Source organism: Vulpes lagopus, chromosome 9 (assembly GCF_018345385.1).
Source record: "Vulpes lagopus strain Blue_001 chromosome 9, ASM1834538v1, whole genome shotgun sequence".
Lineage (NCBI taxonomy): Eukaryota > Metazoa > Chordata > Mammalia > Carnivora > Canidae > Vulpes > Vulpes lagopus.
In genome coordinates this window covers 43,644,134-43,661,588 of record NC_054832.1, presented here as the reverse complement: position 1 = coordinate 43,661,588, position 17,455 = coordinate 43,644,134, and the positions used below count along the sequence as shown (strand labels likewise).

The 17,455-nt window shown below is 38.8% G+C and overlaps 1 protein-coding gene across 2 annotated transcripts in view; it reads left to right on the top strand.

Annotated features, from left to right (window-relative positions):
* The window catches only part of SLC26A7 (solute carrier family 26 member 7), a 120,016-nt gene that overhangs the window by 55,107 nt on the left and 47,454 nt on the right, over positions 1 to 17,455 (top strand). For both annotated transcript variants that reach the window (XR_005990016.1, XM_041769662.1), the window contains exons 6-9: positions 5,757 to 5,909; positions 9,761 to 9,843; positions 11,956 to 12,103; positions 14,082 to 14,195. Coding sequence is in view for 1 of the 2 variants with exons in the window: in XM_041769662.1 (XP_041625596.1) it covers positions 5,757 to 5,909; positions 9,761 to 9,843; positions 11,956 to 12,103; positions 14,082 to 14,195 (498 nt within the window). In the remaining variant the exon portion in view is untranslated. The remainder of the gene's footprint in view (positions 1 to 5,756; positions 5,910 to 9,760; positions 9,844 to 11,955; positions 12,104 to 14,081; positions 14,196 to 17,455) is intronic.

Below are 17,455 nucleotides of genomic sequence, written 5' to 3'. Positions count from 1 at the left end.
GTACTCATAGCTTTGAGAATCAAGTTAGAAGGCTTTGGGCTTGTCTCCCATGATTGAAGATGCAGGGCTGGGAGCAAGAAGGGTGGGTTTGCCTGAGAAGCAGCCGAGGCCACCAGACCCCACCACTAACAACCAGAATCAAAGACTACATGCTCTCCGTGCAGGGGGTAGCCCCCCGCCCCCCCCCCCCCGCCTCAAAGGGGCAGTATCTCCACTCCATCTTCCAAGGTCAACAGAAAGCCCTGGAGAACTTTGGAACAATTATTTGCTGGACTAAAAGAAGTGAATAGTGAGGGAGGCATTGGTAAAATGTGTTGGTCTAGGGTTCAGGGAACCTGTGTCACAGTCCCGACTCTGTCACTCACAAGCTAGGTCACCCAGGTTAAGTCACTAGTCTTTGGATCCTCGATTTCTACCTCTATAGAATGAGTGTGTTCAACTACTTGATTTCTGATGCCTTTTGGGCTCAGAAGAAGACAAGTGTCTTCTAAATATTGCCTTTGTTAGGCATTTTTTGGGAGGTCCTGACCATAGCTGTCCACCATACCTGTTTATCTGGGATAGATGCTTACAATAGCTGGCTTTTCTCTTAATGGTACTAATCATTTAGTGACTGTTACTTAAAGTTTTCTGCTTATTTCACTTTGTATTTTTAAAATACTTCTATCTTAGTTAACTTGAAGAAGGGGAAATTTCCTTGGGTATAAATGAATTTCCAAAGGCAAAAGGTCTGAGCCACCTATACCCTCTGTGTTAGTTTGCTGGGGCTGCTGTAAACAAATGTCCACAGGCTAGATGGATCCAACAACGGTAATGGATTTTCTCACAGTTCTGGAGGCTGAATATCAATCATCCAGGTGCCAGCACAGGGGTGAGGGTAGGGGGGGTGGTTTCCTCTGGGGCCTCTCTCCTTGGCTTGCAGATGGCCACCCTCCTGTCCCTTCACATGGTCTTCCCTCTGTGTGTGCATATCCCTGGTGTCTCTCTGTATGTCCTGGTTTCCTCTTTTTATAAGGACACCAGTCAGATTGGATTAGGGCCACTCTAATGACCTCATTTTAATTTAATTACCTCTTTAAAGGCCCTCTCTCCAAATATAATCACATTATGAGGTGCTAGGGGTTAGAGCCTCAGTGTACGAATTTTAGGGGAAGACAGTGAAGTCCATAAGACCCACTTTGAGTTGTCTCAGCAATGAGAAGCATTTGACTTGGTAACTACATTAGTGTCCTGTGGCTACTGTTACAAATTACCAGAAACCTGGTGTCTTAACACATGGAAATTTGTTCTCACATGGTCTCTCACATTTCTCACTCCATTTCTGGAGTCCAGATGTCCAAAATCAAGGTATTAGCAGGGTCATGATCCCTCTGGAGGTCCTAGGGGAATCCTTTGTTGTCTTCTAGCTTCTGGTGGCTCTAGTCACTCCTTGGCTTGTGGCCACATCCACCTAATTGTGCCTCTATTACCACAAAGCCTTCTGCTCTGTGTTCATGTCTTCTCTGTCTCTTGTAAGTGTATTTGTTGGATTTTACACAAATGTCTGTGCACAGATGATTCATGTGTGTTTTTAGACCACAGTCTGAATGCATGGTAGCAAGCATTTGTGAATTTAGGAATTTTTGTTTAGAGATATTCCTGGTTTGTGGTTGATGACAGACTCAAAGTCATATATTGGGAATCAAGACTTGTAGATTACAGATTATGCTTTATACCTACTATAAAGTAGCATGCTGACAGATTTATTAAGGCTTGCTGATTGCACTATCACTCTGTTGTTTCTCTAGTGAGACATAAAGTGATATATGATGGATTCTAAATACAGAAATAGCTCAGGAATGATAAATAATAATACTAAAGGGTTTATATATTCTTTTTGGCATAGAAATATATGTTAGCATATTTCATATGGTCCATTTATAGTTCAGAATTATACTCATCATTGCTGCTAAAGAATTGTCAATGATAGAATTATATACTTAAACATACTAAAATCATTTTTTTTTTTTCTGATGGAGATTTCATTATAGCAAAACCTAGAGTACTCAGAATGCTGGTGGAAAGGATATTTTGGTTGATAGAATTTTCTAGTTAATTGAGTATTGGGCAGAAAATCCATTTAATTTTTAATATTTGTTAATATTTCTAAACATTTAGGGTAGCCCAGGTGGCTCAGTGGTTTAGTGCCGCCTTCAGCCCAGGGCGTGATCCTGGAGACCCGGGATTGAGTCCCACGTCAGACTCCCTGCATGGAGCCTGCTTCTCCCTCTGCCTGTGTCTCTGCTTCTCTCTCTCTCTGTGTGTCTCTCATGAATAAATAAATAAAATCTTAAAAAAAAATTTCTAAACATTTAGGATCTTTCTCTTTGCCTTGTGATGTTGGACAAAATGGACATAATTTAAATTTTTTCTTCATGCACAGGTATTTCTAGGCAGGGCCTTGTTTAGGACTTCAGTAATAGTTACATAATGAGAAACTACTGAATGGGTATGACCCCAGAAACTATTGAACGGGTGCGACCTTCTTTGGTTTTATTCATTAACTAAATCTTATAATGAGTTTTTTCAAATTAATTAATTTATTTGACAGAGAGAGAGAGAGAGAGAGAGAGAGAGAGAAAGGGAGAAGCAGGGGGAGCAGGAGTGAGAGAGAGAGAGAGAGAGAAGCAGGCTCCTCACTGAGCAGGGAGGCCATTGCAGGGCTTGATCTCAAGACCCTGAGCATGACCTGAGCTGAAAACAGATGCTTAACTGACTGACCCACCCAGGTGCCCCAGAATATGAGTTTTTTTGGCTTTGGATTTTGCTTCATTCTTATAAAAGTAGAGTTACTAAAAATCTGATTATTTAGATCAGATAGATGTTATAAAAATTGATTACTTGAAATTTATCACAATAGTAGCTTTAATATTTAGCTCAAGGCCTTACACATAATAAAACCTCAATAAACATGTTGAGTGAATTAATAAATGATAACTATGAATCCCATTAATATGATACAGCTCAAGTATTGATACTGAGAAAAGAGTCTGGGTCTGCATCTCTTCATCATTTTGCTTATTCAAGGTAAAATCTCTTATTTACAGATTTATGATTATTTTTACTACATTAGACCAAAACATTTATTCCTCTAGCAATATTTATTGAGTGGCTATCTGCCAGACACTATTCTAGAAGTTGAGAAACCATCAGTTAAAAAAAAAAAAACACTTAAGATTGGCCAACTCAGATAAGAGCACATTATATAAATAAGTGTGTGTGTGTGTGTGTGTGTGTGTGTAAATGTCTATAAAGTGCCTCAGAAAAGTCTCCTCTATAAAGAAAATAATAAGAGCCAATTTATATATTATGAATAGGCTACCTTTATTCTTTGAAATATCTCAAAATACACTTATCGGCATTTTTCATTTTATGTCAAGTTATAGTAAATGGTCAATTTAAGGAGCGAGTGTTTGGTTTCAAAATGAACTAAACTCCTATTTTATTAAGCATGTTGGTCAGTTCTGATGAAAGAGTTTATTTGTCCACACACACATAAGCTGTCTTTGCTCTCCTGAGGTCTGAGAAGTGAAAGATGATCTTCAAGAGGAATTTGTATCTACCGACGTTCAGTGTGTGACAACATTCTCAAGATGACTGGATTTCTATGAGAAATGTTAGTGTGTGCTTAGGATGCCTAGACCTGCCTTGGGCAAGCATATGTAGATAATGTGTTTGTATGTGTGTGCATGTGTGTTTGTAGCCCTGTCCCCATTCCTATCTCTGTCTCCATATGCCACTGGTTGCCTACAATGTGACTTTAGCTGTGACTTCTCTACACGGGTCCGCACGACAGTCATTAGGATGATACTCCTCATCAGCCTGTTTTTCCGTTGTGTTCCTCATGCTGCTTGTAACAGGCCTTTGCCAACCCCTGTGTTCTTCTGGAGCAATTTGTGAGATGTGCTTTGCTCTACAAGTTGTTGTTTAACCCAGACAGACAATAAAAACCCTTGGGGACTTTTCTCATTCCTTTCATTCCGGGGTGGTCATTTTTATTACTACAAACACATGTTCTCAAAAATGCACATTAGAGCAAATTTGGTATGGCTTGGGAGTTTAGCAGATTTCCCGCCTTTCTTAATACAGGCACTTTCATGGCATACTTTTAATACCATGGATAAAACAGAAGGAATAATCCTGTGGGTGCTTTAAAACATTTGAATGTTTGCATTTTTTCTTGACAAATAATCTGAATGATATTCTCATTTTTGTCCTTAAATCATCAGAAAGCTATGTATTTGAACAAAATCTTCTTGACAGTCCTCTAACAACCCCATCCTCCCATAGAATATATTTCCCTGAGTAGCATTGTGGATTTTAGTCCCTGGCTTTGAGTAAGGGGTGACTGAAAAATGGAACTTGCACCTTCACTTGCTATAGGAATCCTGTGAACAATTATCATCCACAATGTAGAGAGACAGAGAGAAAAAAAAAAGTCTGTACTTCAGATAACTATGATACTGTAGTACCAAATTTTCTTTCCAGGTAGGGTGGCATAAAATATAATACTGTACAAAGGCTAACAGCTAAAGCTGTTCTGATCCCTAATTATTCTTTAATGTATCTGATACACAAGTAGTGGGATTTTTTTCTTTTCTTTCTTTTTTTTTTTTTTTTTTTTTGTCGTTTTGTTTTTAAGCTGTGTGGACAAAAGGAATTCTGGATTACTTATATTGTACCCTGATGCCTTTCACTTAGTGAGGCTCCGTTTTAACTTTTATTTTATTTGTTTGTTTGAAAGAGTTACAGTGTTAATGATAACATTTAACACCTACAATTCAGGTTCAGATAGCCTGATGCACCTCCTTACACCCTCAGGAATATGTCTGTTCCTGATCTCTGGACCAGAGGGGTTGAGTCCTTTGACTAGGAAACCTACTGAGCAGAATTTTAGGAAATGCTAAGGAACATAGTCTATGTGAGCTCTTTTAATCCATTGTGCATATAATATTTGGATCCAGTATTTTTATTGTGGTCAAATTATATTCGAGATACTAAAAAGAGAGGTCAGATAATGCCAACAAGTTGGGCTGCTATAAGAATAGCTTGTGAGCTGGAGTCAAAACTAGTTTTTATCACCTGAAATGACTTGAAGAATCTGTTGCGGACAAAGAGAAATGAGCCTGTAAAAATCAGAGTCAGCACGATCCAGCAGAAGGAGGAGTTAAGGGACATGTTGAAGAAAAGCATTTAAGGCCTATTTAAAACCTTTAAAATTATACAAGTGATATATCTTCGCAAGAGAGAATTTGGAAGATACAGATACATGCAAATATCTCCTTATGCAGAACTCTTAACTTTCCAGATGCATCCATAGATATTTAAAGTACGTGTGCATGTTTGATCCTGGAGTTTGAGGAGGAGCCCCTAGTCCCCTTATTGCTCATAGTGATGAATCGGCATGTAGGTAGTGAGTTTTAGCATCTCTGCCCTTTGAAGGACCCAGAAGTCATTCTCTCAAGCAGTGTCCTTATGTAGGAAGGAGTGAACACTGAGTTTAGTGGAAGAATTAAGGACAAAGCAGTTTTGTACATGCAAATGAATTGTAGCTTGCTCTGCACCAGCACTGACCATACTTTATGCCCCACCTTTCCACTCCCCACCTCTTAACGTATTTTTGCGAAACATCACTGAGTTCATTTGGAGCCAGATTTTGGTGTTGGTATGTTGTGGATGACCCTGCGTTTTGTTTATATGTTTTCTCATTACTGTAGATCTATGCATATGTCTTTGAAAACATCAAATCTGTCCGACTGGAAGCCCTGCTGTTATCCTTGCTGAGCATCGTGGTGCTTGTTCTGGTTAAAGAGCTGAATGAACAGTTTAAAAGGAAAATTAAAGTTGTTCTTCCTGTCGATTTAGTTTTGGTAAGTATGAAATCAATATTTAGCATTGTGCCTTACAATGCTTGCCAGTGGTTGGGGTAACCTGCCGAGGCTCACTATATTGTCTGCAGTAACCCACAGCTATTCCTGTCTCTCATTAAAGGAAGGCTAATTTTGCGTGGCTATACATTAATGTAAGAACAGGAAACATTTTGAGTCAATAATTTTAAAAAGGAGGCACACGTGTTTTCAATTTACACAGCATTTCTCATATGCTTGTAAGTTTTTTTACATAAATAATAGAACATATAGCTTAAGATTTTAAATAAGGAGATATTTCTAAGGGTGAGACTCAAAAGATTTCTGGAATGATTCTCCCTGAAGCAATAAAAAGTGATATCACATGCTATTGATGTAGCATCTATATGATATCCATACAAGTGTTATCAGTTGACAAATGTCCATTAATGATAGGTAGAGTTATTAACACTTTTTTTACGGACCTAATTTTGCTTTATTGAAAGGATATTCAAGATTTTCAGTGGCCAAGGCTGGTTCTCTAAGATACTTTTTGTTGCTATACCTGGCAAAGCAGTGAATTATACTTTGCATTAAGGTTTATGGATTATGCATTAAAAAACACATTTTGAAATTTTAAGAGCCTCTAATGGGAACTCTTAATTAAACAAAGCATTAAGTTGAAAATGTAATGTTAACACAACCACAGTCTATGAACTTGTCATTAATTGGCTTTGGTTTTTTAATGGTCTGTGTGTTTCACAGGTACAGAACAAGTGGTGTCTAAATAATTTTACCTCTTCGCATAATCATTCATATTGCTGAAATGATACAGGTTTACATAAATGTATAAGGCCAGCATATTGGAAACTGTCTGAGGACTATGACTTGTTTTTGTAGAACTAAGATGGATGGCCTCTCTCCATAGCTAGGCCATGGATGATTCCATACTCCTGATAACTTATGGAGATCCATGTAACATATGTGATCTATATAATGAGTGTGTAATTGTGTGTATTTCAAATAGTCCATAAAAGTGGAAGGTACTCTGATTTTTAGTAGTTTTCACAGCAACCACTGTGACCCACACCATTTTGTTCCAAAGTCCCATAGGTATTAAGAAATCTTATTATATCTCGGGAAGCTTTGCTATATAAGTTGCATGAAACTGAAAATTAAAAACAACCTTAGGTAACAAGGCCCTTGAGCTGGTAATAAAAAAATTACTTATTTAATGCAAAAATAGTAAGAATTATCCTTTATCCTTATAAAAAAAGAAGAGGTATTTCTTACATAAAGTTGCCCCCAACATTTGCAAGATCCAAGGTAAAAATATGAATGCAGGTCACAATACTTAAAAATTATAGATCAAGATGTTAAATAAAACACAGTTCTAGGGTGGCTGGTGGGTTCAGTTGGTTAAGCAGTTAGGTGTTTGACTCTTTTTTTTTTTTAAGACCTTATTTATTTATTCATGAGAGACACAGATAGAGAGAGGCAGAGACACAGGCAGAGGGAGAAGCAGGCTCCATGTAGGAAGCCCGACGTGGGACTCAATCCCGGGTCTGCAGGATCACGCCCTGGGCTGTAGGCAGGCATTAAACCGCTGAGCCACCCGGGCTGCCCAGGTGTTTGACTCTTGATTTCAACTCAGGTCATGATCTCAGGTTGTGTGACCAAGCCTTGCATCGGGCTCTGCGCAGGGTGTGGATCCTCCCTAAGATTCTCTCTCTCCCTCTCCCTCTACCCTCCCCCCCTCCCTTACTTGAGTTCTCTCTGTCTCTAAAAAAATCCCAAAACAAAACGAACAAAACCCCCAAAAACTAAAAATCAAAAAAAAAACAAAAGCAGGTTCTATTTTCCTATTTTGACTAAAACATCCTAATGATTACCTTGAAAGGTCACCCCTTTGAGTTCTGTCAGAATGAGGCAGCGTTGGGAGAGCCAGCTCCTTGGCCTGCCCCTTCTCTTCCTACTCCACCTCTGGCCCACTAACAAGGGGATTCATATGTATATGTGTGGCTAGTCCTGTGTCAGTATCCAAGCTCCAAACATATCCCCACCCCACCCTTCCATCACCAAAACCATCCTGTGGCCTTTTCATGGGCCACACTGGGAGGATGAACTGACCAGAAAGCTTGGGGCCATTTGAGTAGGAAATCGTAGATTCCTGAGTGTCCAAGGTATGGTCCAGAAAGATGAGTATGGGTGAGTTGGGCACATCCCATTACCCCATAAAGCTCTCATTTTATGAGCAGAGCTACTTGGAGGAGGGCCAGATTAGAGCCCTCTAAAGCACTGGGCCTGCCTGGACCTGGACAACAGGGGATCCAGTGCTGGCCCTAGACACACATATAATATTAAAATAATGTTGAAGAGGGACCAATGACTCAGCTGATAAAGGAAGTGTCAAAGAAATACAGTGTGGAAATAAGACATTGTCTTATTCTAAAGCCAGTTCAGTGGCTTAGAGTACTTAATTTTAATATTGGCTATAGGTATTAATGAACATTATGTTTTCTTCCGTTTTCAATAAGGAACCAATATTTTGTGGCTATTGTATATTTTCTTTTAGAGCTCACAGTATTTTCTGACCTGATGTAAATATCTCATGGAAATTATTTGCAATTAAAATTTTTAATCATCTTGGTAATTTTTGAGTATGTTAATACTCCTGATTCTAACCTAATAGCCTGAATTTTTAACTACAACTATCTTCATCAGAAAATACTATTGTAACCCATTATTTATTAAGTTAACAGTATAACCTGTATAGTTTTGTTGCCTTTTTAAAGAAAATTCTGAAGGCTGCTTTGCTTTTTAAGTCTATTTGATGTTTGAAAACCCTCCAGAAATTCAGTTAAATATCATCACAGAGAACAGAAATACACAGATAGGAAAACTCCCTATAAAATAATATTATTGGTCATCAATTGTTAAATGTGTCTTAATTTGCTAGTGTAATTTTGTTCTACCTTTTTTCTGGCCATTCATATGGCAAATTTGTACTTTAAATAGAAAATCGGTATGTCTCTTTTTAACAATAACGTATAGTGTAGAAGTAGTTCCAAACTAATACCAAACTGATGCCATAGCCATGCGAAATTTCTAGTACCTACTAAAATTATCAGAAGAATGAAAAGAGAATGTGAAAGTGGCTGGAAAACATGGAGAGTGGCATGGCTAGGATAACAGACTGAACTGGGTTCTGAACATACATTTTCCAACGTGATTATGTATACAGGCAGAGAATACCTGACCTTGCTTATCATAGGTCACATAACAGAGTGTAGGGCACCTGAGACTCCACAGAGGTAATTTTAAAAACAGTCAATCCAGCATGTTACTAACTAGTGTATTTTACTTTAAGAAATCGTAAAAGCTCAAAATTCAAAATTATTTAAGGAAACTGTAAATCATCATTGGTTACTAACCTATATAGGTGTATTAATGCAATAACTCGAACTCTTGAAAAGCTGGTGTCAGGGAGGGAAATCGTGCTGTGTTATAAAGCATTCCTTCATGTCTGGAAAGACAACTATTTAGGTTGTTTGTGGTATCTGTACACACATACGTGCATTCCCATATTCTGTTTTGTGCCCCTTCAAAATCAGTCATAATTGGATTGACACATCGAGAAGGATAGCCATGTTATTGGGATGCCATTTGATTTTTGAGACTGCAAATCAAGTGCTCTCAAGTTTCAGAGGCATTTTTTTTAATTTTTAAAATTTTCTTAATTTTTAAATGTCTGTGCAGCTTTACTCTTGACAATCATGGGCACATGAACAATGTTTACATTTAGAAATAGTTTCAAGATGTTTGAGAGGCTAGTTAATAATCTTCTTTTTCTCTTTTTTTCAAATGGAATACAGATTATTGCTGCATCATTTGCTTGTTACTGTACCAATATGGAAATCACATATGGATTAGAAGTACTTGGCCATATTCCAAAAGGGTAATGTCTTTTTCTTTCTTTTTTGTTTGTTTGTTTTTGATGGAAGAAAGGACTTGGGGTAGGCGGCTATGAATTTCATTTTTTTCAAAGGTCCTCTATTGGATAAAATTCTAATTAACTTCTATTTGAAAATGATAGAGACAAATAATACACATATGAAGAAAGAGTAACTTCTTAAACTGCCTGTTAGTAGGGAAGTTGGTAATGATTTTATACAGTGTTGCTTCAGGTAAAAGATTTGGAAGTTATTTACAAAGATATTATTTGGGGAAAAACAGAAGGTTTGAATTTCTAAATTATTGTCATGCTCTGGGATTTATTGTTCCCTATTCCACTCACATATTCTTATGACTATTTTTATTTCACTTAAAACATAGTAAAAGCACACAAGCATCATCTGAAATAGAAACCCCATAGGCCTGGGTGGTGTATAATGGTGAGAGAGGGTGGGAGTAGAGAACAGGATATGGTTTCTTACAGTCTTCTCCTGGACACTAAGAGGAAGGTTAACAAGAAATGTTCACCCTAAAAGGGCAAAAGATTGAGCCAAATATAGCCTGAAAGAACACAAAGACATCTTAGGGAAGAGAAAGGTGCCATAGGGTTATTCCCTCTTAATGGGCTGTATATTCACCAATATTTATAAATATGGGCAAAGTTAACAGTTGTTTAGTCCTATATACTTTTATCTTCCAGTCCCAAATTTTGCTTTCTAATTACATTAAAATGGAGGAACCGTAGAAAAATTCCCAGGGTTAAAAAGATAATTAAAAATAAATCCTGTCTTTAGCCTTTATGTAGATGCAGGCTAATGGTGATTATTTGAGTCAACTTGGGTTTTCTGCAAGGTTCTCCACTTTTCCACCTCAAAAGTAAAATTATTATTTCTTTCTAAGTCAGCTCATTGTTATTAATAATTAAGTAAGGTCAATTTTTATGAAGCGGAAGTTCTTATACAATGAAAGGGCAGACTCACATTGAGGTACCTTAGGGCCTGTAATGTTACAAATCAATTTCTTTTGGGTATAAACTTTTCTAAGTGGGTAAAAGAGATCATGCCTCTCTCCAACATGCTTTAATTCTCCTTTGAGTGGCCTTTCCAGACCCATTCTCTGAAGGAACCATTGAAAGAGTGTGGCATTGAAAAGAGATAGTGAACCCCAGCTCTACCATTCACTTTGTGATTTAGATGCATTACCTAAACTTTCTTAAAACTTTTGTCCACAATGGAGTGCATGAATGGCGCTCGGTGTGGGGTCCTGTGGACAATTAAATGCAACAGCTAATTGAGAGGGCTGAATGTTCCACTTTCTTGCAAGATATTAAGTCAACATGATTTATCTTCCTTTTTTTCTTCTACTTTTTTCCCAGAGGGATTTTTTCATTTGTTTTTTGGAGGAGAAGTAAGTCCTCCAAAGCATCATCAGGGATAAGTAAACAATGATACCTTGGCTGAAGTGGTTTTCAAAAGACAAGGAGACAGTGGCTGGGTGTTAGTTGAAAAAAATATTTCAAACGCTTCTTTACAACTGGGGAGCTATATTTTGCAACAGAGGGTAGGTGGAATTTTTTAAACATGTTTTTCTTGACATATGTGATACATAGTTAAGTGTACCATGAAAGGATTGAGTTAAAAACATAATTAAGATGATGAACTCAATGGCAAATTTAGGGATTAGCTCAAGATTGTAGCTCACAGCAAACCATTGTTTGCATACAACACTGTAGTACTCCGAGTGGGAAATATAGTCTTTAACGCTTTGCCAATTAAATATTTGGAAAGGTTAGAATGCAAGAACACTCCAGATTTGTTTTTGTTCCGATACAGGAAGTTTTTGTTGAGTCAGAGTTTCTCTAGTGTAACCTAAATTCCCTGGGCGCAAATGCCAATGGATGCATGGAGCCGTCGCTTTGGCGACGATCCTTGTGATTTTTCTGCTAAGTAATATAGAAAACAAAGGGCATCTAAGAGCAAGGCTGCTTGGTTTTCACAAGAGTGTTTCACTTTTTCTGTGTGAACTTCATAGCCATTACCGCAGTTGAATTCATTTGCAAGTTGTTACAGAAATTACAGGGAAGTTGATGACTTCAGTATGGTCTTTCTTTCCACAGAATCCCTCCACCTCGAGCTCCCCCCATGAATGTCCTCTCTGCAGTAATCACTGAAGCTTTTGGAGTGGCACTCGTCGGCTATGTGGCCTCCCTGGCTCTTGCTCAAGGATCTGCCAAAAAATACAAATACTCAGTTGATGACAACCAGGTGGAGTAGGCCCCAGCCCCTGTCCAAGGGCTGTTGTATCATGGTCCTCGTGCACTCCCAGATCCTGGGCATGTTGAACTTCTGAAAAATATAATTTCCTAAGTGTATAGCAAGAATGGGTAGAACAGAATAAAAATCTCTAAAGCATTCATACACAGCTGAAAAACCTAGCCTTCATGGGTTGGTTGATAATATACATTTTTTTCCCTCCTAGGGAGAGAGACATCTTGATGTCCTTTTTGATTTTAGGATAGAATTTACATATATTATCATTGCATGCTGACTTTTAAAAATCATGGATTTCAAAGTAAAAATAACACCATTACTTATTCTTGCTAGTAAAAACTAAAGGGCACAAGGGGTTATTCTGAGAATACCAAACAATGAAAATTTTACTGATCATATTTCTAAATCTACTTCTGCTAGTCTCTTCTTTCAAGCCTTATGGCCGTACATTCCTGCATAGGTCTGCAGAGGCAGCTGTGGGATGGCGTATTACCCGTGTCTAAAATCTCACTCTGACTCCAGGTGCCCTTAGTTTTTCTGTGCCCCAGTTTTGTCGTCTGTAAAAAAACAGATTTATTCATTTAATGGATGTGTATTGAGCTCTACCAAGTACTGGGTAGTGGCCTAGGAACAAGGGGTGCAATGGTATACAACACAGACCATGTTTTTCCTCATCCCAAACGCTCCCAGTAGCAGGGTTTGCAGGTGAAATGCCTCTTTTCCAAGGCTTACAGGGCCCTCCATGACCTGCCACCATCACTTTCCTCCCTGATCCATTTCCCTTTATCCGTTTCCCTTTATACTCTGTTTTAATCACACTTATGCCTACCTTTTCCTTGGACCCATTAATCATATATCTGGTCAGGACATTTGTACCTGCCGCTCCCTTTGCTAGGAACTTCATCCCTTCAGATATCTGCATGCCTCTTTTGTTCAAATGTTCCCTTCTCAGGGAGGCCTTCCTTGGTAAACTGAAATCCTAAACTCCAGATTTTTCCACTCCCTTCTCTGCTTTGCTTTTTGTGTTAATCTTGCTTACTGTCAGCATTCCCTCACTAGAGTGCCAGCTCTCTGAGGGTGGGGATATTTATCTGTTTTGTTTACTGGCAACAGCAGAAGCAGGAAAACATTAGGAGGCTTTTGCAATAATCCAGGTGATATTTGATGCCTGGGACGGGGTTGTAGCAATGCAAGAGATGAGAAGTAGACAGATTCGGATTGGATGTGGGTGCCATCTGGGAAAAGGGAAAGGAGTCAAAAATATCTCTAATTCTTTGGTCTAAGCAATTGGAATTTAAGGTGGGGAAGAATGTGAGATCAGTTGGGGATCATAAAGAGCAACAGCATGATTTGGTTAAGTTTGGGATACTTGTCAGCCGTCCAAATGGAGATCCTAAGTAGCAGGTTGGCCATATGAGTGTAATGTGCAGAAGATTGACCCAGACTACAGATGTAAATTTGAGAGTTGTCAATGTATAATCTGGATAACTAAGATCAGAGAGAAAAGTGGTCCAATATCTGTGATTGGTTAGAGGAGGAGGAACCATAAAGGAAACTGAGAAGTAGTGGCCAGGGAAGTAGGAGGAAGACAGGAGGGTGTGGGGTCCTAGAAGGACTTAGAAGGAACCTTTAAGGAGAAGGAACTGAGCAACTATGTCCAAGGCCCAGGGAAGTAGGAAACCACCGCTAGATTTAGCATTGTGGAAACGATTGGTGGAGTGGTGGGTATGGTGGGGAACTTTCCTACAAGGTGGTTATGAGCATTAAATGCTTAGAACAGTTTCTGGCTTTGTTGTAAGCACTCAAAAAAAAAAAAGTTAGCTACTTTATTTTTAATGTTTAAGTCACAACAAATGCGGAGAACAGAAATTGAATACAAACAAGCCTCATCCTTTGACAAGATGTCCCCGTGGTCTCCAAAAGTTGATTGTGGAATAAGTAATGATATATTCTCCTATTATCAATCTTGTAGGAATTTTTGGCCCATGGCCTCAGCAATGTGATTCCTTCCTTTTTCTTCTGCATACCAAGTGCTGCTGCCATGGGAAGGACTGCTGGCCTGTACAGCACAGGGGCAAAGACGCAGGTAACTTCATCGTTCAGAATGGACCAGAGAACCGCTGGTGACTCTCCTTTTCGGAAAGGGGGGATGTTGAGCTTCTTTCTAAAGTCCTGAAAGTATTTTCACTTCTTCAACGGTTTTCTAACTCGTTTTGAGAAAATCTCATTCTCTCTCTCTCTCCCTCTCTTTCTTGTGAATGATCCTTCCAGAAGCCCAGGGACTCAGGGAGCAGACAGGAATCAGACTCGCGGCCCGTTATTGTTGGCAACCTTTGAATCAAGCTCCCTCTAGTGGCGATGCTGATTTTGTGTTTTGCTAATTAACCAACTTGAAAATTTTCCATTTGTGTTCATTTAAGTAAAATGAAATCAGCTATATGCAGAATCTGTCCTTGATGGGGAAATTTCTTTCAGTAGGGATGTACAAGTATATAAACAAGTGATAAGTCATCTGTGCACATTTTAGGTCAAAGGCACATTTATATATTTTTAGAAACTTCTATCAGTTCAACATTTGTTGAGCACCTGCTGTGTACCAGTTATTATGCTGGGTACCAGGAGGCAGACAATGCTTATAAGAAAGATGTTGTTTTGATGATGATGATGATAATGGGAGTGTTGGTGGAAGCATATATTGAGTTAGGTGCCAGGCGTTGCATGTCATACTTGTTATATAAATAAATTCATTTACCCTTTAGGCAACTCTGAAGGAGGTATAATTATTATCCTCAGTTTCCACATGAGAGAGTTGAGGAAAGAGGGTAAAAATAACTTACCCAGTCACAGAGCTTGTGAGTGGCAGAGCAGGAATTTGAACCCAGGTAGATTGACCTCAAATCTTGTACTTTTTCAAGTACTGTTTCATATAAGAAAATGTATGCAGATGTTACTGTAAGGAATTAACAGCTAACCACTATTAAAACAGTTCATAACATTGGCGTTGAATGTGTATTTATAACACATGTTACGTGATGATTCAAACATTTATTAGGGGTCTGCCTCATGTTAAGTCATTTTGTGGGGGGGTTATAGAAGAATAAATTTGAAAAAGATGGTTCTTGACCTTGGGGGTAAGTGGCAAGAGAAATACAGGTAAATGGAAATTCAAATACAGCATAAAAGTAACTAATAAAATTATTGATGAATGTACCATGGATCAGAGAGGAAGCAGCAACAAATTCAGAATGTATAATAATGCAAGAGGTAGTTGCGGTAACTCATGAGGTAAGATGTGATGTCGTCATTCACCCTTGTTTTATGTGACATTTTGATTGGCTCTTATGAAGCTAGTGACTTCAAGCATAGGTTTATCATGTGCACGAGCGTGAACACTTACAAACTGTGCTCTCAAATGTTTGGGGGCCAAATTCGAATGCTTAATGCATCGTGTACTCAAGTGTCATTCCCGACTCTGAAGACACTTCTATCTATAAAATTCTAGGATTCTATAGTAGTTTCCACCTGATTTCTCACGATGCGGGAGTATATTTGATTTCCTCTCTTCATGTCCAGGCTAGATAAAGTAAGTAGCTAAAGGCATGGATTCCAGAGTCTGGGCTTGTGTTCTGGCTCCATGACTAGTAGTTGAGTGACTTAACACAAATAACTTGACCTTTCTAGCCTCACCAGACTTGGCTGGTCAAGTATTTGTTATAGAGATTAGATGAGTTAATACGTGCTTATTAAGCCCAAAGCCTGAGCACTCAATACATACTCCTTCAATGCTAACAGTTGTCACTGATTGCATTATTAGTATTGTTAAATATTTTATTGTAATAAAACCTTTCCAGAACCTTTTGTTTAACATTCAGTAGTAAAACATCCTGGTTTGATTGGGATGCAGTAAGGCAGTTTCTATTCCAAGTTGCCCCTCCAACTTGCTGAGGATGTTGAACGGGTTAGCATCTTCATCCATCACACAGGCAAGAGAAGGTTGGAATAGAATCTGTGAGATGTCTTCCACCTGGGGGTTTCACACCTGGAGTTTCCTTTAGGCATTTACTACTTTTCCAATGACTATTTTAGTAATAATAAAACTGCCTCATTAATCTTCGTAACTTTAAAGATTGAATGTCTAAGGAGACAGTACATTGAGAAAATGTAGTTATTTTTAAATCTTATATATTTTTTTTCATTTTAATTGGACATATATTTGTTTGGCTAATGGAATGACGAGGCACCTTTCTCTGTTCTGTGGGCCACATGTTTGAATGATAAGAGCACCAGAACTTTTCTAGTGACTTTCCAGAGTTATTTTCTGCATGGTATTTTATTCTAGACTTCAGATGAAATAGATCCAACAAAACACAAGTTCAGAGAGACAAAGCTCAGCAGGAGAGTATTTTCATGCTGTTCTGCTTGTCGAGATGGTCACTAATCTGTCCAACAATTCCCATTAAATTGCACAGAGAAGGAATATGATTTAATGTGCATACCCAAATTGAGGATGCTTTCCCATGGTAGTCATTTTAGACCTTTAACATTGCAACTGTTATGTGGGTATAACTGATAATTGACATGACTTGAAGAAGGCACTTGGGCAAGCCAAGTCTTAAAAATTTTGCTTTAAATAGGCTACTTGTGAAACCAGTTTTCTGTGTGACAAGACTTCACAGAACAACCCCTTAAATGGCTCTGTCTCTTTTAGGAACTAGAATTATCTCCAGGAAATTAATCTAGAAGACCTAAAAATTCTTCCACATTTAGGCAACACATTTCTTTTTTTTTTTAAGATCTTATTTATTTATTTGAGAGAGAGAGCTTGTACACAGGAGAAAGGGGTGTAGAGAGGCAGAGGGAGAGGGAGAGAATCTCAAGCAGACTCTGCTGAGTGGGCAGCTCAGGCGGGGCTTGCTCCCAGGACCCTGAGATCATGACCCGAGCTGAAATCAAGAGTCGGACCCTTAACCGACTGAGCCACCCAGTTATCCAGGAGGCCAATCCATTTCTATCCTCCATACATAGACACTCTTTTTTATGGTGATTCCCTGAAAAGGTGGCATGCTGAGCATGGATATCTAGGAATTAGGAAGTCTTGGTGCTGCCTAGACACACAGCACGAAGAAGTCTTGCAGATCTTCCTTCCATACTCCCCTCTGAGGAATGGTAATCATGGGAGGGAGCACAGCATGCCCTGGCCCTCTCGCCTACTCGCTTCCCTTTGCTTCCAACAGAGTAGACACACTGGTGCTCTGCGGGCAGTTTGGGAGGCGTAACCGAACCATGAAGGATGAGAAGCAGCATCTGCTGCAGGCGAAGCTTGGTCACAGCCGGAAATGACAGCTG